We start from the raw sequence: 17295 nt of genomic DNA on the forward strand, positions 1-17295 counted from the left end.
ATTTGTAAATGCTCTGATGACAGATGTACAATTTTATCAACCATTATGCAGTAAAAATTCAGTTAACATATACAAAGCACCCCAAATTCTAAGGCTATAAAGAGATTATAGCGTTTAAAAGAATAACTTAACTTTTGTTAGAGAAATTTTTTATTTTATTTTTTTTTTAAAGAGAAAAAACAATCCCCCCTGGGTGATCAATGTACATTGTAAGGATTCTAACGGACTTTGTTGCAGCGTCCTACCAGTTTCTGGACAGGAGGGACGGGCCAGGAGTGTCAGGGAGGGACCCGAGAAAAGGAGGATCTAGGCTGCTGTGTGCAAAACCATTACACAGAGCAATTAAGTATAAGATGTTTATTTTTAAACAAAAGGAAACTTTAGTATCACTTTAAACGTAACTGTTGAACCGCTATTAAAAAAACACTAAACACATAACTGTCAGGCCTGATCCCTGCGATCGCTAACAGTTTTTTTGGCAGCGTTTTATATTTAAATCCTGAAGGCGGTGCTTGGTTTTCGGGGTGCCGTACGCGGCTAGGCTCCCAAAAAGTCCCCCACATGTGGTATCCCCCTACTCAGAAGCAGCAGAATTTATTTTGGGGTGTAATTTCACTTATGCCCATAGCATGTGCAAATAATATATCATTTAGTGGCAACTTTGTGCAAAAAAAAAAAAAGTGTTTGTAATATTCCCACAACTTGTGGCAAAATATAAAATATTTCATGGACTCAACATGCCTCTCAGTAAATAGCTTGGGGTGTCTACTTTCCAAAATGGGGTCATTTGGGGGGGTTTTGTTCTATTTTGGCATTTTATGGACTTCGAAACTGTGATAGGTAGTGAGGAGTGAAATGAAATTTGCACCCTTAGAAATCCTAAAGGCGGTGATTGGTTTTTGGGGTGCCGTATGCAGCTAGGCTCCCGAAAAGTCCCACATATGTGGTATCCCCGTACTCAGGAGAAGCAGCAGAATATATTTTGGGCTGCAATTCCACATATAACTATGGCATGTGTGAGCAATTTATCATTTAGTGACAACTTTCTGTAAACTTTTTTTTTGTGTCATTATTCAATCACTTGGGACAAAAAAAAAAAAAAAATATATATATATATATTCAATGGGCTCAACATGCCCCTCAGCAATTTCCTTGGGGTGTCTACTTTCCAAAATGGAGTCATTTGGAGGGGGGGGGGGGGGGGTTGTACTGCCCTGCCATTTTAGCACCACAAGAATTGAAATAAGCAGTCATAAATTAAAAGCTGTGTAAATTCCAGAAAATGTACTCTAGTTTGTAGACGCTATAACTTTTGCGCAATATACGCTTATTGACAGTTTTTTTTACTAAATATACATTTTGGCCTAAATGTATGGCTAAAATTTAGTTTATTCGATTTTTCTTATAACAAAAAAGTAGAAAATATCTTTTTTTTTTTTTTTTTTTTCAAAATTTTCAGTCTTTTTCCTTTTGTATCGTAAAAAATAAAAATCTCAGAGGCAATCAAATACCATCAAAAGAAAGCTCTATTTGTGGGAAGAAAAGGACGCAAATTTCGTTTGGGTACAACATTGCATGACCGCGCATTTACCAGTTAAAGCAGTGCAGTGCGAAATTGTAAAAAGACCTCTGGTCCTTAGGCTGAAAATTGGTCCGGGGCTGAAGTGGTTAAAGAAGAAGATACAGGTCTGTGAGAGCCAGAAATCTTGTTTGTAGGTGACCAAATACTTATTCTCCACCATAATTTGCAAATAAATTCTTTCAAAAATCAGACAATGCAATTGTCTGCATTAGTTTCCACATTTTGTCCCTCATATTTGGGGTATACCTATGATGACAATTACAGGCCTCTCTCATCTTTTTAAGTGGGAGAACTTGCACAATTGGTGGCTGACCAAATACTTTTTTGCCCCACTGTAGAAATATACAGTATCTCACAAAAGTGAGTACACCCCTCACATTTTTGTAAATATTTTAAACATGTTTTCAAGTGGCAAAATTGAAAAAATTACACTTTGCTACAATGTAAAGTAGTGAAGGCCAGTTCACACCACATGCAGTCAGTTTTTTTTTCTGCATCAAAAATGCATGGAAAGTAGGTTATATGGTTTTCAATGGCATAGTTCACGAGTGCTTGAAGTTTCAGTGCGTTTAAGAGAAAAAAAAAAAAACTGGAATTCTGTAAAACACATCAAAAACACACTGGAACGCATCAAAAATGCACTGGGATGCACATGTCTTTATTTAAGGTTAAGAAAAAAAAAACAAAAAAATAAAATAAAACGCACTGACTGCATCAAAAATGCGCATGCAGAAAAGCATCTGAAACGCATCCGGACTGCATTTCTATGGTGTGAACTGGCCCTGAATGTACAGCTTGTATAACAGTGTAAATTTGCTGTACCCTCAAAATAACGCCACACACAGCCATTAATGCCACCATTATTTCGCAGAACTGCCATAACCCTCTTGGGCATGGAGTTCACGAGAGCTTCACAGGTTACCACTGGAATCCTCTTCCACGACGACATCACTGAGATGGTGGATGTTAGAGATCTTGCACTCCTCCACCTTCTGTTTGAGGATTTCCCACAGATGTTCAATAGGGTTTAGGTCTGGAGACATGCTTGGCCAGTCCATTACTTTTGCCTTCAGCTTCTTTAGAAAGGCAGTGGTCATATTGGAGGTGTGTTTGGGGTCGTTATGCTGGAATACTGCCCTGCGGCCCAGTCTCTGAAGGGAGGGGATCATGCTCTGCTTCAGTATGTCACAATACATGTTGGCATTCATGGTACAGTTCAATGAACTGTAGCTCCCCAGTGCTGGCAGCAATCATGCAGCCCCAGACTATGACACTCCCACCACCATGCTTGACTGTAGACAAGACACACTTGTCTTTTTACTCCTCACTTGGTTGCTGCCACACATGCTTGACATCATCTGAACCAAATAAGTTTATCTTGGTCTCATCAGACCACAGGACATGGTTCCATTAATCCATGTCCTCAGTCTGCTTGTCTTCAGCAAACTGTTTGCGGGCTTTCATGTGCATCATCTTTAGAAGAGGCTTCCTTCTAGGACAGCCATGCAAACCAATTTGATGCAGTGTGCAGAATATGGTCTGAGCACCGACAGGCTGACCCCCCCACTCCTTCAACCTCTGCAGCAATGCTGGCAGCACTCGTGTATATTTCCCCAAGACAACCTCTGGATAGGACGCTGAGCACGTGCACTCAACTTCTTTGGTCGACCATGGCGAGGCCTGTTCCGAGTGGAATCTGTCCTGTTAAACCGCTGTATGGTCTTGGCCACCATGCTGCAACTCAGTTTCAGGATCTTGACAATCTTCTCAGAGGCTAGGCCATCTTTATGTAGAGCGCCAACTTTTTTTTCTTTGCCATGAGGTGCCATGTTGAAGTTCCAGTGACCAGTATAAAAGAATGAGAGCGATAAACACCAAAATTTAACACACCTGCTCCCCATTCACACCTAAGACCTTGTAACACTAACGAGTTACCATATTTATCAGCGTATAACATGCACTTTTTTCCCCCTAAAAATCAGGGGGAAATCGGGGGTGCATGTTATACGCCGATCCCCCGCTGTTGCTAGGGCTTTCTGCCGCTATCTACGGCTTCCGTTTATCTTCGGCCGCACTCGGCGGCTTTCGGAAAGCCGAAAGACGCTGAGAGTGGCTGAAAATAGCCGAGAACGGCCGTAAATACCCGAAAGCCGCTGAGAACGGCCGAGAACTATCGGCGCCATTTTTAAATGGCAAATGACTGACAAGGCTGCAAATGCAAGGCTGCAAACGACTGACAAGGCTGCAAATGACACTGAAAGGCTGCATTGATGGCCATTTAAATGTACGTTTTTTTTTTTCCTTAAACTTCCCTCCTAAAAGTTTTTTTTCTTTTAAATTGCCTCCTAAACTTGGGTGTGTGCGTTATATGCTAATAAACATAGTACATAACGACCCCAAATATGGTCTGCTGGGGCTAGTGGAGCAAATGGCAATCCTTAGAACTAGGAAAATACTCATATATCCCTATTGCTGTATTATGCACGCAAGGCCATCACGATGAACTGGAAACAGTCATTTCCCCCTCTGTCAGGTTCTGGAAAAACCTGGTGAATGCTAGTTTACCTCTTTATAGAGCCACCTACTCGGGCAGGGGTTGCCCACGCAACTTTGAAAAGGTGTGGACCTGTTGGTTAGAAGATAGTACTACAGCAGCTGATGCGGTAACCAACCCTTAGACTGATATTATGGATATAGTATGATGATATGCTAACCCAAGTATTCTTGTGTCATAAGATCCTGCCAATATACTATTGAGCACAGTTCTCCTGCACTGAACCTTTCCCCTCATTGGGTATGGATAAGTAAGGTTGTATTTGTTGTTGGTCTTCCCTGTTGCAGCTTCAGAGGCAGTATGTTCTAGTTATATGATGTGCCTGGTTGTAGTCTGCTACTGCATCAGAGATCTGCCCCTGTGTGGGTAATTCTGTATGCCAACTAAAAACTCAATAAAAAAAGATTTTGCAAAATACGGTACATAACACTGGGAGTGAAAATGGCTAATTTGGCCCAATTTGGACATTTTCACTTAGGTGTCACTGTCTACTCACTTTTGTTGCCAGCAGTTTAGACATTAATAGCTGTGTTGAGTTATTTTGAGAGGACAGCAAATTTACACTGTTATACAAGCTGTTGTCACATAAAAAAAGATATAATACAATGTGAGATACTAATTACACATACATACAAAAAAAAAAAAAAACAAAAAAAAAAAAAAAAAAAGGAAAAAGGTTATTTTTTTTATATATATAAAGATTTTAGTATGCTACTCTTGCGATTCTTTTTTGTACTTGTAACTCTTTAGACACATTATATGCATATTATCCGTCTCCAATTAAACAGCAGCATTTCAGCCATTATACCTGTTTGGTTTGAACTTTTCCTTTCGATGAACTGGGCTCTTCGCCCTCTTCTCTATAACATCCAGGAAATGTGACTGCGTTGTATAAGTGTTTGAAGGGTTTTTTGGTTGGTTATATGAGCTATCACTTCCCCTCTCAGCACTACCATTGATGCTGATCATCTTCAAGCTATCTGCCAAATCATCAGCTGCACCGGCATCATTTTTAGCAGTCTTTAGATTCCTATCTTCATGTACTGTGAGGCTACCCGCATCTACAATAGTTTTATGGCTCATTTCAGACATAGCATCCGCTGTAAAAGGGGAGACAGCTGTATCCACATTAGATTGGTCTTCTTCATGTAATGTAAACTTTGATAATGAAGGGCTGCTTGTGTCTTTATAAAATGGATTCTCTGTCTTGGATGAATTTTCCACTGGCAGTGAAGAATTTTCTGTATTTATAATGCTTTTACATTCTGCTTCAGATGGGGTAGCAAATGTACCTGTATGAGGTTTGTTCTTTCTTTCAGATACAGGACTGTTTGAGCTGGTATTTTGCAGAGTGTCAGCTGGTAATGCCAATGTCTTTTTATCCACCGGCAAGGATATTTGGGCTCTCTCTTTGATTTCATTCTGCTTTTCTTCAAATTTCAATTTGAATTTTGAAAGCAAGTCTGATGTATTTTGTAATCTTTTGTGCTCTGCAATGGCAGCTCTCACTTTTTCTGTGTAATCCAGAATCTTCTTTCCTCGGTCCGGCAACCGGGCAATTAAATTCCTGCAGAAAGGAAGATTAAATAAATTTAAAACATAAACGATCAGCTGCTATAAAGGTTTCTAGCGGTTTTCATAATCTTTTGAAAATCTACTTTTACTAAACAGTTACCTTTTGTGTTGTTTTCTAATGCAGACTTTGTGTTTTTCTCGGAGGCTGGGTTCACACTGCAGCATGCAGAGGCTCACAGAAGGAGTCCGGTGTGTCTCCATTCACCATTTCAGGTCTGATTTCAGCCAGAATGTTTGGCTAAATTTGGACCTGAAATGGACCAAAAGACGCACAGGGCTGCAGAGATGTGTGAACCGGCTTCATTGAGAGCCGGTCATAATCTCACACTATGTGAATTGGATGTGGGGAAAACCGCATTCCAATTCGCACTGGTGTGAACCCAATCTCAGATTTTAACAGAAAAAATTAATTCTTCAAATAATTAATTATTAGTTTCATCTGACCACTTTAAATGCACCTTGTAGATTTTGCGGCCACATGGAAAAAAGATGTTATGGCCACATGAGACTGAAATTGAATTATTTGGCCTCAATACCAAACTATATGTCTGGGTGAAAACCAATACAGCTCACTATCCAAATAACACCATTCCTACAGTAAAGCATGGAGGTGGTAATATCCTGTTATGGGGTGTGTCTCTGCAGCAGGGACTTGAGCACTTGTCAGGATAGAAGGAAAAATACCATTAAATTCTTGAAGATCACTGCTGCCCTTTGCCAGAAAAGTTGTCAATGGGAAGAAGGCTTCCAACATAAAAATGACCCAAAGCACTAGGGGTGCAACAGATCACAAACCCCACAGATCGTATCGTTCCTTGGATCGGATAATTTAAATTTACAAAAACCTGTGAAAATTCCACCACCATATAGTCCCCACTGTAATATCCACAATCTCCCCCATATTGGCTGAGTATGGCAGAGTATTGGCTGGGTATGGCAGAGTAATGGCAGGGCATTGCAGAGTATTGGCAGGGCATGGAGGGATGGCTGCTTCCATCCGATCTCTCCCCTCCACTGTACATATTAGTACAGAGATGGGAGAGAGGAACCGGCATCATGACATGACGCTGGTTTGTTTACAAGTGATCGCTCCGTCATCACTTGTTTCATTACCATCTTCTTTTCCCCATTCACTAGGTTTCATAGCTCCCCCTTACATTGTACAATCCACGCCCCCCCTTTTTTTTCCATCCGCCCGCCCCTCCTTGTTTCTGCCTTACTATTGCCCAGCCCAACCTTAGTCCTTAGCTACACCTCCCCCTCGCCGAGCTCCACCTCACGTTCCAGTCACGCCTTATAGTGTAAAATTCCCTATTTAAATCCTTGCCTTCCCCCTTTCCCCTGATTGGCCTGATGAAAGAGCGCGGTCGTCCTTCCATCTCGACCCGAACGCTCAGGAAACACGTCGCCAGGAAATTACGTCATAGCTCCGCGTCCTGCTTGCCATAGTATACCAAGCCTCGTTTTGAGACTACACTCTCTGCGTCCCCTATAGCCGGCATATTTGAAACATCTACCAGTGGAAACGTTCGGAGATGCAAGAGGACACATGTGGACTGGACCAGATGACCCCTATGATTTTTAATGCTCGTTTTATTTACGGAACATGTGAGAGTGTAAACATTTTCGTTACTAATAAATTGTGAAAAAACCTTTTAAAAAATCTGCACCCAGAGGAGCCCCCTCTTCTTTTCCTTGTATCTATACTAATATGGACTGGGTAACGTGTTAGGAATGAAAGGATGTCACATTGTTTGATGGAAATAAAAACAACTTAGAGAGGGCTGAATTTAAAGACACACCGAAAAACAGAAATTATCAATGCAGCAACTCAAAGTGGTACTCAGTAATTTGTATGGCCCCCATGTGCTTGTATGCATGTCTGACAATGTCGGGGCATGCTCCTAATGAGGTGGCAGATGGTGTCCAAGTATATTTCCTCCCAGATCTGGACAAGGGCATCACTGAGCTCCTGAACAGATTGAGGTACAACCTGGTGGAGTCAGATGGACCGAAACATAATGTCCCAGTGGTGTTCTATTGGATTTAGGTCAGATGAGCATGGTATCAATTCCTTCATTCTCCAGCCACATGAGACCGATCATTGTTGTGCACCAGGAGGATCCCAGGAACCACTGCACCAGCGTAGGGTCTGACAATGAGTCCAGGGATTTCATCCAGATACCCAGTGGCAGTCAGGGTGCCACTGTCTAGCCCGTAGAGGTCTGCGAGTCCCTCCATGGATATGCCTCCCCAGACAGTCATTCTGGACAATGTTACAGGCAGCATAACATTCTCCACGACTTCCCTGGACCCTTTCACATATGTCTCATGTGCTCAGGGTGAACCTGCTCACATCTGTGAAAAGCACAGCGCACCAGTGGCAGACTTGCCAATTCTGGTGTTCAATGGCAATCAAGCTCCACGACGCCAGGCAGTGAGCACAGAGCCCACTAGGGGGCATCAGGCATATATATTAAATTATACACACACACACACACACACACACACACACACACACACACCCCTCGTATTTTTGTAAATAATTTATAATATCTTTTAATGTGACAACACTGAAGAAATGACACTATGCTACAAAGTAGTGAGTGTACAGCTTGTATACCAGTGTAAATTTGCTGTACCCTCAAAATAACTCAGCACACAGCCATTAATGTCTAAATTGCTGGCAACAAAAGTGAGTGCACCACTGAGTGAAAATGTCTAAAAATTGGGAACAATTAGCCATTTTCCCTCTACGGTGTCACATGACTCAGTGTTACAACTTTGTGGAAACAGTTTGGGGATGACCCCTTCCTGTTCCAACATGACTGTGCACCACTGCACAAACAAGGCCTATAAAGACATAGATGATTGATTTTAGGGTGGAGGAACTCGACTGACCTGCACAACCCTGACCCTCAACCGAACAGAACGCCTAAGGCTTCATGCACACGAGACGCAGATGCAAACGCTGCTGGACACATGTTGAAACCGGCGTTTAGAAACGCGCGGTTTGCCGCGATTTTTACCGCGATTTAGCGGCGTTTTACCGCGTTTGCGTCTAGAAGCGTTTAGTTAAGCTATTATAGACCCTCCCCAGCTCAAAAATTAACTATTTCAGCAATTTTGTGAGACCAGAGTGAGTAGCAGCAGCTGTGAGAGATGCAGTGTACTTGTATTTAGCGTGTCACTTGCCACGGCACCTGCCACAAGTTGTGGATTGTCCACTTGCCACGTGACTTGCCACATCACCTGCCACGTCACTTGCCATGTCATCTGCCACAAGTTGTGGATTGTCCAACTGCCACGTCACCTGCCACAAGTTGTGGATTGTCCACTTGTCACGTGACTTGCCACATCACCTGCCACGTCACTTGCCACAAGTTTTGGATTGTCCACTTGCCACGTCACTTGCCACAAGTTGGGGATTGTCCACTTGCCACATCACCTGCCACGTCACCTGTCACGTCACCTGTCACAAGTTGTGGATTGTCCACTTGCCACCTGTCATGTCACTTGCCACAAGCTGTGGATTGTCCACTTGCCACGTCACTTGCCACGTCACCTGCCACGTCACTTGCCACGTCACCTGCCACAAGTTTTGGATTGTCCACTTGCCACATCACTTGCCACGTCAGCTGCCACGTCACTTGCCACAAGATGTGGATTGTCCACTTGTCACATCACCTGCCACATCACTTGCCACATCACCTGCCACGTCACCTGCCACGTCACCTGCCACAAGTTGTGGATTGTCCACTTGCCACGTCACTTGCCACATCACTTGCCACGAGATGTGGATTGTCCACTTGCCACGTCACTTGCCACGTCACCTGCCACGTCACTTGCCACGTCACCTGCCACAAGTTTTGGATTGTCCACTTGCCACGTCACTTGCCACGTCAGCTGCCACGTCACTTGCCACAAGATGTGGATTGTCCACTTGTCACATCACCTGCCACATCACTTGCCACATCACCTGCCACAAGTTGTGGATTGTCCACTTGCCACGTCACTTGCCACATCACCTGCCACGTCACTTGCCATGTCATCTGCCACAAGTTGTGGATTGTCCAACTGCCACGTCACCTGCCACAAGTTGTGGATTGTCCACTTGCCACATCACCTGCCACGTCACTTGCCACGTGACTTGCCACAAGTTTTGGATTGTCCACTTGCCACGTCACTTGCCACAAGTTGGGGATTGTCCACTTGCCACATCACCTGCCACGTCACCTGTCACAAGTTGTGGATTTTCCACTTGCCACATCACTTGCCACCTGCCATGTCACTTGCCACAAGCTGTGGATTGTCCACTTTCCACGTCACTTGCCACGTCACCTGCCACGTCACTTGCCACGTCACCTGCCACAAGTTTTGGATTGTCCACTTGCCACATCACTTGCCACGTCAGCTGCCACGTCACTTGCCACAAGATGTGGATTGTCCACTTGTCACATCACCTGCCACATCACCTGCCACATCACCTGCCACATCACCTGCCACATCACCTGCCACAAGTTGTGGATTGTCCACTTGCCACGTCACTTGCCACATCACCTGCCACGAGATGTGGATTGTCCACTTGCCACATCACCTGCCACATCACTTGCCACATCACCTGCCACGTCACCTGCCACAAGTTGTGGATTGTCCACTTGCCACGTCACTTGCCACATCACCTGCCACGAGATGTGGATTGTCCACTTGCCACGTCACTTGCCACGTCACCTGCCACGTCACTTGCCACGTCACCTGCCACAAGTTTTGGATTGTCCACTTGCCACGTCACTTGCCACGTCAGCTGCCACATCACTTGCCACAAGATGTGGATTGTCCACTTGTCACATCACCTGCCACATCACTTGCCACATCACTTGCCACATCACCTGCCTCGTCACCTGCCACAAGTTGTGGATTGTCCACTTGCCACGTCACTTGCCACATCACCTGCCACTTCACTTGCCACGAGATGTGGATTGTCCACTTGCCACGTCACTTGCCACGTCACCTGCCACAAGTTTTGGATTGTCCACTTGCCACGCCACTTGCCACGTCAGCTGCCACGTCACTTGCCACAAGATGTGGATTGTCCACTTGTCACATCACCTGCCACATCACTTGCCACATCACCTGCCACGTCACCTGCCACGTCACCTGCCACAAGTTGTGGATTATCCACTTGCCACGTCACTTGCCACATCACCTGCCACGTCACTTGCCACGAGATGTGGATTGTCCACTTGCCACGTCACTTGCCACGTCACCTGCCACATCACTTGCCACGTCACCTGCCACGTCACCTGCCACGTCACCTGCCACGTCACCTGCCACGTCACCTGCCACGTCACCTGCCACAAGTTTTGGATTGTCCACTTGCCACGTCACTTGCCATGTCAGCTGCCACGTCACTTGCCACAAGATGTAGATTGTCCACTTGTCACATCACCTGCCACATCACTTGCCACATCACCTGCCACAAGTTGTGGATTGTCCACTTTCCACGTCACCTGCCATGCCACAAGTTGTGGATTGTCCACTTGCCACGTCACCAGCCACATCACCTGCCACAAGTTGTGGATTGTCCACTTGCCACACCACTTTCCACGTCACTTGCCACGTCACCTGCCACAAGATGTGGATTGTCCACTTGCCACGTCACCTGCCACGTCACCTGCCACAAGTTGTGGATTGTCCACTTGCCACGTCACTTGCCACATCCCCTGCCACAAGTGGATTGTCCACTTGCCACGTCACTTGCCACGTCCCCTGCCACAAGTGGATTGTCCACTTGCCACGTCACCTGCCATGTCACCTGCCACAAGTTATGGATTGTCCACTTGCCACGTCACATGCCAGTCACCTGCCACAAGTTGTTGATTTTCCACTTGCCACGTCACCTGCCAGGTCACTTGCCGCGTCACCTGCCACAAGTTGTGGATTGTCCACTTGCCACATCACTTGCCACCTGCCATGTCACTTGCCACAAGTTGTGGATTGTCCACTTGCCACGTCACTTGCCACAAGTTGTGGATTGTCCACTTGCAATTGCAATTGTTTAAAATATTTTTCTAATGGTTTTTCATCATTTGCAATCATTTTTGAGATTTTTAATGTAAAAAAAAAGGTCACCTTTAAAAACGCATATAAACGCAAACGCGGCTAAACGCGGTAGCGGCGTTTTGCCGCGTTTTGCGTCTGAAACTTGGAAATTTTTGCTTCTGAACGCATTTTTTTGCTTCTGGAAAAACGAGATTAAACGCAACTGCATAAAAACGGAAAAAAACGAGACTGTGTGCATGGACACATAGGATAACATTGAATGAGTTCAGGGGCAGTTGAAAAAACTGTCCAACTGCATCTGAACGCGCGTTTAACTGCGTCTCGTGTGCATGAGGCCTTAGGGATAAATTAGAGCAGAGATTGCAAACCAGGCCTTCTCATCCAACATCAATGCTTGACCTCACAAATGTGCTTCTGGAAGAATGGTCAAACATGCCCATATAGACACTCCTAAACCTTGTGGACAGCCCCTACCCAGAAGAGTTGAAGCTTCTATAGTTGCAAAGGGTGGGCCAACTCAATATTGAACCCTATGGACTAAGACTGGGATGACATTAAAGTTCATGTAATGAGTTTATTAAATGGATACAACTTCTGTATGACTCCCAAGCGTGAGGGTACGGGTGAATGGATGTGTAACGGCCCCTTTCCTGTTGACCAGAGGGACGAGGCAGGGATGTCCCCTATTCCCGCTTATTTTTGCTCTGGCCTTTGAACCATTGGTTGAGGCTATTTGTGCATCTATAAATATTGTGGGATTATGTAGATCTACATATGATGATAAAATGGCACTTTATGCAAAATTATGCTGTAGAGTTTTTGGGGGATACGGGTCCAGCCATGTCTGCAGTTATGTCCTTTATAGACTTGTATGGATCCTTTTCAGGATTTAATATTAACTGGGACAAATCGGTAATGCTGTTGTGGACCCTGAGGAAGAGGGACATCCGTGCCAGACTTATCAGATGGCCCTGGTTACATACCTAATGCAGGATTATATTGCATCACAATTACAACATTGGCATGGTTGGGAGGTAGTGTACGTGGAGGACCCTATACAAAAGATAATAGCATCGCAATTTAAAAAATATCCTTTAGGTCAACTAATAGTAGCTCACCATTTTCTTAATAAAATAAATAAATAAAAAAAGTTCCCTACTTTATACTTGATTCACAGAGTATGGGAAGCAGTACGAAATATTACTCAACATAACTGATATACGAAATATATGCTCACATGGGATAATTACTCCCTTTATGAATTAACCGCTTTACATTGGCAAGCTGTCAAATGACGGCCTTGACTTTGTGGTGGTATCTCTGCATGATGCCTGAGGCTACAGGCATCATTCAGATATCAGCATTTTCAGCCGGTGAATCCCTACACCATAAGAATGATCATAGCGGCTGTTCTGCTGCTTGATCGTTCTTACGGGCAGCAAAAGGGGATACCCCCCCTCCCGCCGGTGCTTCTACCGACTCACTGCAGGGATTGCTGAGTCAGAGGATCCACCGGCCCCGGATGTCCACCATAGAGATTTCCGGCAAACCAGATGGTTGCCGGAGTCTCTATGATCTTCGGAAGCCAGGTGCGATGTTATGACGTCATGCCCGGCCTCTGCCTAAAAAAAAAAAAAAAAAAGTGGTGCCGCCTCGGCTGGGAAGCCAGGATCGTTATTTTATTTTAGGCTTCCCAGCCTAAAGGTGAGATGTAGAATCTTATTGAGTAGATGTGGCCGTTTCTTCTCTGAATAAGAGTCTTACTTGTCCAGTAGACAATGTTCAGGTGTTTAAAGTGGATGTAAACCCACTCTCATCAATTCTAAACTACTGCCATAGTAGTGATCTATAAAGGATATACATGCCTCCTGCATGTATCCTTACCTGTCAAATGTCACCCCTTTAGCTGTTTGAAACCCCAAAAAAGTCCAGATTCAGTGGGCGGGTCTGTTGTTCAGCGCTCGGTGGGCAGAGTCATGATGTCAGCAGACTCCCCACCCACCTCTACACTCCCCTTGGCCAGAGCGTGCAAGAGAGGCAGAGCGCGTTCTGGGTAAAAGCAGAGCACACTCACGGCCCACTGTCACATCTACACAATGTCCAGTGACAGTGGGGGATGATTGTCCTCCTCCACCCCCCCTCATCCCTCTCCGCCGTGTGTACACATCCCCCGTGTGTCTTCCTCCTCCTCTGTCCCCCCTCATCCCCAGAGCCGGCTTCCCTCTCCTCTCCCGCGGGCTGCGAGGGGGTGCATGGGGGGGAACCTGTCAGGATGGAGAGCGGAGAAATACCGGCCCCTTTCTTTTCTGAATGGGACACAGAGCGTTCGTTACCGATCGCTCTGTGTCCGGTGATAACTGAGCAGAGTAACCTGTGTATTACTCTGCTTCAGTGTATGAATGGAGAGGAGCCGCAATCTCCCCTCCATTCAATTTCAATGCAGAGAAAGGGACTGGGGAATCTGCGTCCTCTGTCCCTTTCTCTGTCTCAAATGGGAGATGTCAGGGGTCTCCGTTTAGACCCCTGACATGTCACCAAAGCCCCCAACGGGGCTGATAAAAAAACAAAAAAAAAAAAAAAAAAAAAAAAAATCAAAAATTGTAGATAAAAAAAAAAAAAAAAAAAACCTGACACCGACCACTACCCCACTGACACGGACTCCGTCCACTGCCCCACCGACACCAACCACCCCCTTTCCCAAAAGCACTGTGAAAAATATATTAAAAAAACACCCTCCCATCATTGTTAGAATAGTACAAATATTTAATTGTAAAAAAAAATAAAAAAAAATAAAGTAAAAAATTAAACTGTAAAAATTTATAAAATAAAAAATAAAAATTAATAAATAATATAGCCACTGGTCCCGAAAAACCTTTTGAAAAAAAATAAAATAAAAATTAAATTGTAAAATAAAAAAATAATCTGACACCATCCTGCATGTACTACCCACTACTGTACACTCCACATTCCTGTTATTTCGCACCACATTGCTGTTTATATCACATGTGATGTCAGCCATATAAACTGTATGGCTGAAATCGCATCACATTTGGTCCGCACCAGAATCGCATGGGTGTTCACAACTATGCGATCCGATTCATGTACAGTCAGTTCGCAGTGCGATATGCGAGTTGATATCCCTTGCGATTCTGGTGCGGACCAAAAAAAGGATCCTGTGGGTGAGTTTGGTCAGAATGCGGTGCAATATCATCCATACTATCTGTATGACTGAAATCGCACTGCACGGACATTGCATGTGATTTGCCCTGCAGTGCAGTGGGAATCACATGCGATCTTCTACAGGCCCTTCTACTGGCCCTAAGCTCATTCAGCCTTAAAGAGGAAATAAACCCTGATGAGTTTACTTCCTCTTTCATTCCCTGCAAAGGCAAAGCATAATGGACTACTATGCATTGCATAGTAGTCCATTATGTGTCACTTACCTGACACAGGAGCCAGCGAAGTCACCGCTGTTACCTGTAGTCCGCCGCATCCATCTTCTCGGCGGGTCTCGCTGCTCCGCCGCAATGACGTCACTCCCGCGCACGGGAGCCTCCACGCGTGGCATTTTCGTCGTTGGCAAATATCTCCTAAACTGTATAGGTTTAGGAGATATTTCTTGGACCTACAGGTAAGCCTTAATCTAGGCTTACCTGTAGGTCAAAGTGTGTTGTAAGGGTTTACAACCACTTTAAGGATCCAGCAGATAAGAGACTGGCTTAAAGCCTCATTCTCCATGGCTAGTGCAGTTGCACAGCCTGCTGTAGCAGCAATCTGCTTCTGTCAATCTCTTAATGTCAAAGTAAAACAAAATCATCAAAGGGGAAAAATTTGGCAGAATTGCCCAGGGCTTTTTGTTTTACTGTTGACGTTATTAAAGATTCTATTGTTAGTTCACATGCGCAGGATTTTGTGGCTTAAGCATTGGTCAGCAGAGTTGCCTTATAAGAAGCTGCTGACTGGTTTTCCCTTTCATGGGGAACAATTATTTGGGGATGACTTGGATAAATATATTCAAAAAGACATCTGGTGGAAAAAGTACCCTTCTACCAGTAAAAAGGAAGAGTAAGCGTTTTTCTTTCAAACGTTCTGCCCCTCCATCACCAGGGGTAACAGCTCCAGACAGTTACAATGGCCTCTCTGCAGTCAACTCCAAGAGGTAGCCTCAGAACCAAAGGCAGGGCCAGAAGGAGCCCTGGGGACAAAAGTCTACAAAGCAGAGTCCCAAGGCATCCTTATGAAGAGGCGCCCCAGTTCTCAGAAGTCTGGCAGGGGGGAATCCAGGACAAATGGGTCATCTCCACAGTGTTTCTGGGGGTACAAACTAGAGTTTCGGGAGTTTACACCATCTTGCTTTCTAAGATCGAGCTTTCCCAAAGACCCGATAAAAAGAAAGTCCTTTTTCTGGCACTAGACTGACTGACTCTCTCAGGGGGTCATCATTGAGACTCTCTTAAGAGAACAGGGATTGGGGTTTTATTCAAAAAAAGTGTCAGACCCATTTTAGATCTCAAGGGTCCGAACCAATTCCTAAAAACTTTTGTTAGTTTCACATGGAAACAATTTGCTCAGTGGTATCCACCCTTCTGGTGGGGGTGAAAGTTCTAGCATTAATAGGAAATCAAGGACGCATATTTCCATGTTACAATTTTTCCCGCTCAAAGATTCCTGTGATTCGCAGTAGATCAGCGGCATTTTCGGTTTGTGGCCTTGCCCTTTGGGTTGGCTACCGCACCTCGAGTGTTTACAAAAGGTCCTGGATCCGCCTTTGGCATGATTGAGAGCCCAGGGTATAACAGTGGTAGCGTACCTGGACGATCTGTGACAGATAGATCAGTCTGTGGCAGGGCTGGACCAGCATGTGATAAGCATGGTCAGATATCTGGAACATTTAGGTTGGGTTCTCAACCTAGAAAAATCATCTTTATGACCAGTAAAAAGATTGGAGTACTTGGATTTAGTTATAGATACTATCCACAAGAAAATGTCCTTACCCCAGGCAAAGGTTTGCGCCATAAGGCAGGGGTTGAAAAATTTGCTTGGAATCTAGGAGCCAGCTAAAAAAGTTAGGAGGCAGGTCCGTGACGACGATCTGGACCTGTCCCTGGCCTGACGTGGAGACGAGTGAGGGGAAGATAGCCCCCAGCCCCCCACCTGTCTCCAAGTCATTGCCCATAGCTCTTATAGGGACATTTTATTTATTTAAATTTTTTTTCAAATGACAAATTTTTTTTAAATTGCATTTTAGTGTAAATATGAGATGTGAGGTCTCTCTGACCCCAGATCTCATATATAAGAGGACCTGTCATGCATTATTCTAGAAATAAAAAAAAAAATTTAAACGCGCCCTGTCCCGCCAAGCTTGCGTGCAGAAGCGAAAGCATATGAAAGCAGTGTTACAACCACATATGTGAGGTATTGCTGCGATCGGAAGAGTGAGAGCAATAATTCTAGCCCCAGACCTCCTCTGTAACTTAAAATGATTAACCTGTAGAATTTTTTAAACGTCGCCTATGGAGAT

At 44.6% G+C, this 17295-nt stretch overlaps 1 protein-coding gene across 1 annotated transcript in view; it reads right to left on the reverse strand.

Annotated features, from left to right (window-relative positions):
* POLR2M (RNA polymerase II subunit M) overlaps positions 1–17295 on the reverse strand; it is a 65392-nt gene that overhangs the window by 31128 nt on the left and 16969 nt on the right. Inside the window, exon 2 of the mRNA XM_077473106.1 lies at positions 4945–5703. Coding sequence (XP_077329232.1) covers positions 4945–5703 — 759 coding nt within the window. The remainder of the gene's footprint in view (positions 1–4944; positions 5704–17295) is intronic.

Source organism: Lithobates pipiens, unplaced genomic scaffold, assembly GCF_037356315.1.
Source record: "Lithobates pipiens isolate NorthernLeopardFrog02 unplaced genomic scaffold, aLitPip1_a1.2 Scaffold_8, whole genome shotgun sequence".
NCBI classification, from domain to species: Eukaryota; Metazoa; Chordata; class Amphibia; order Anura; family Ranidae; genus Lithobates; species Lithobates pipiens.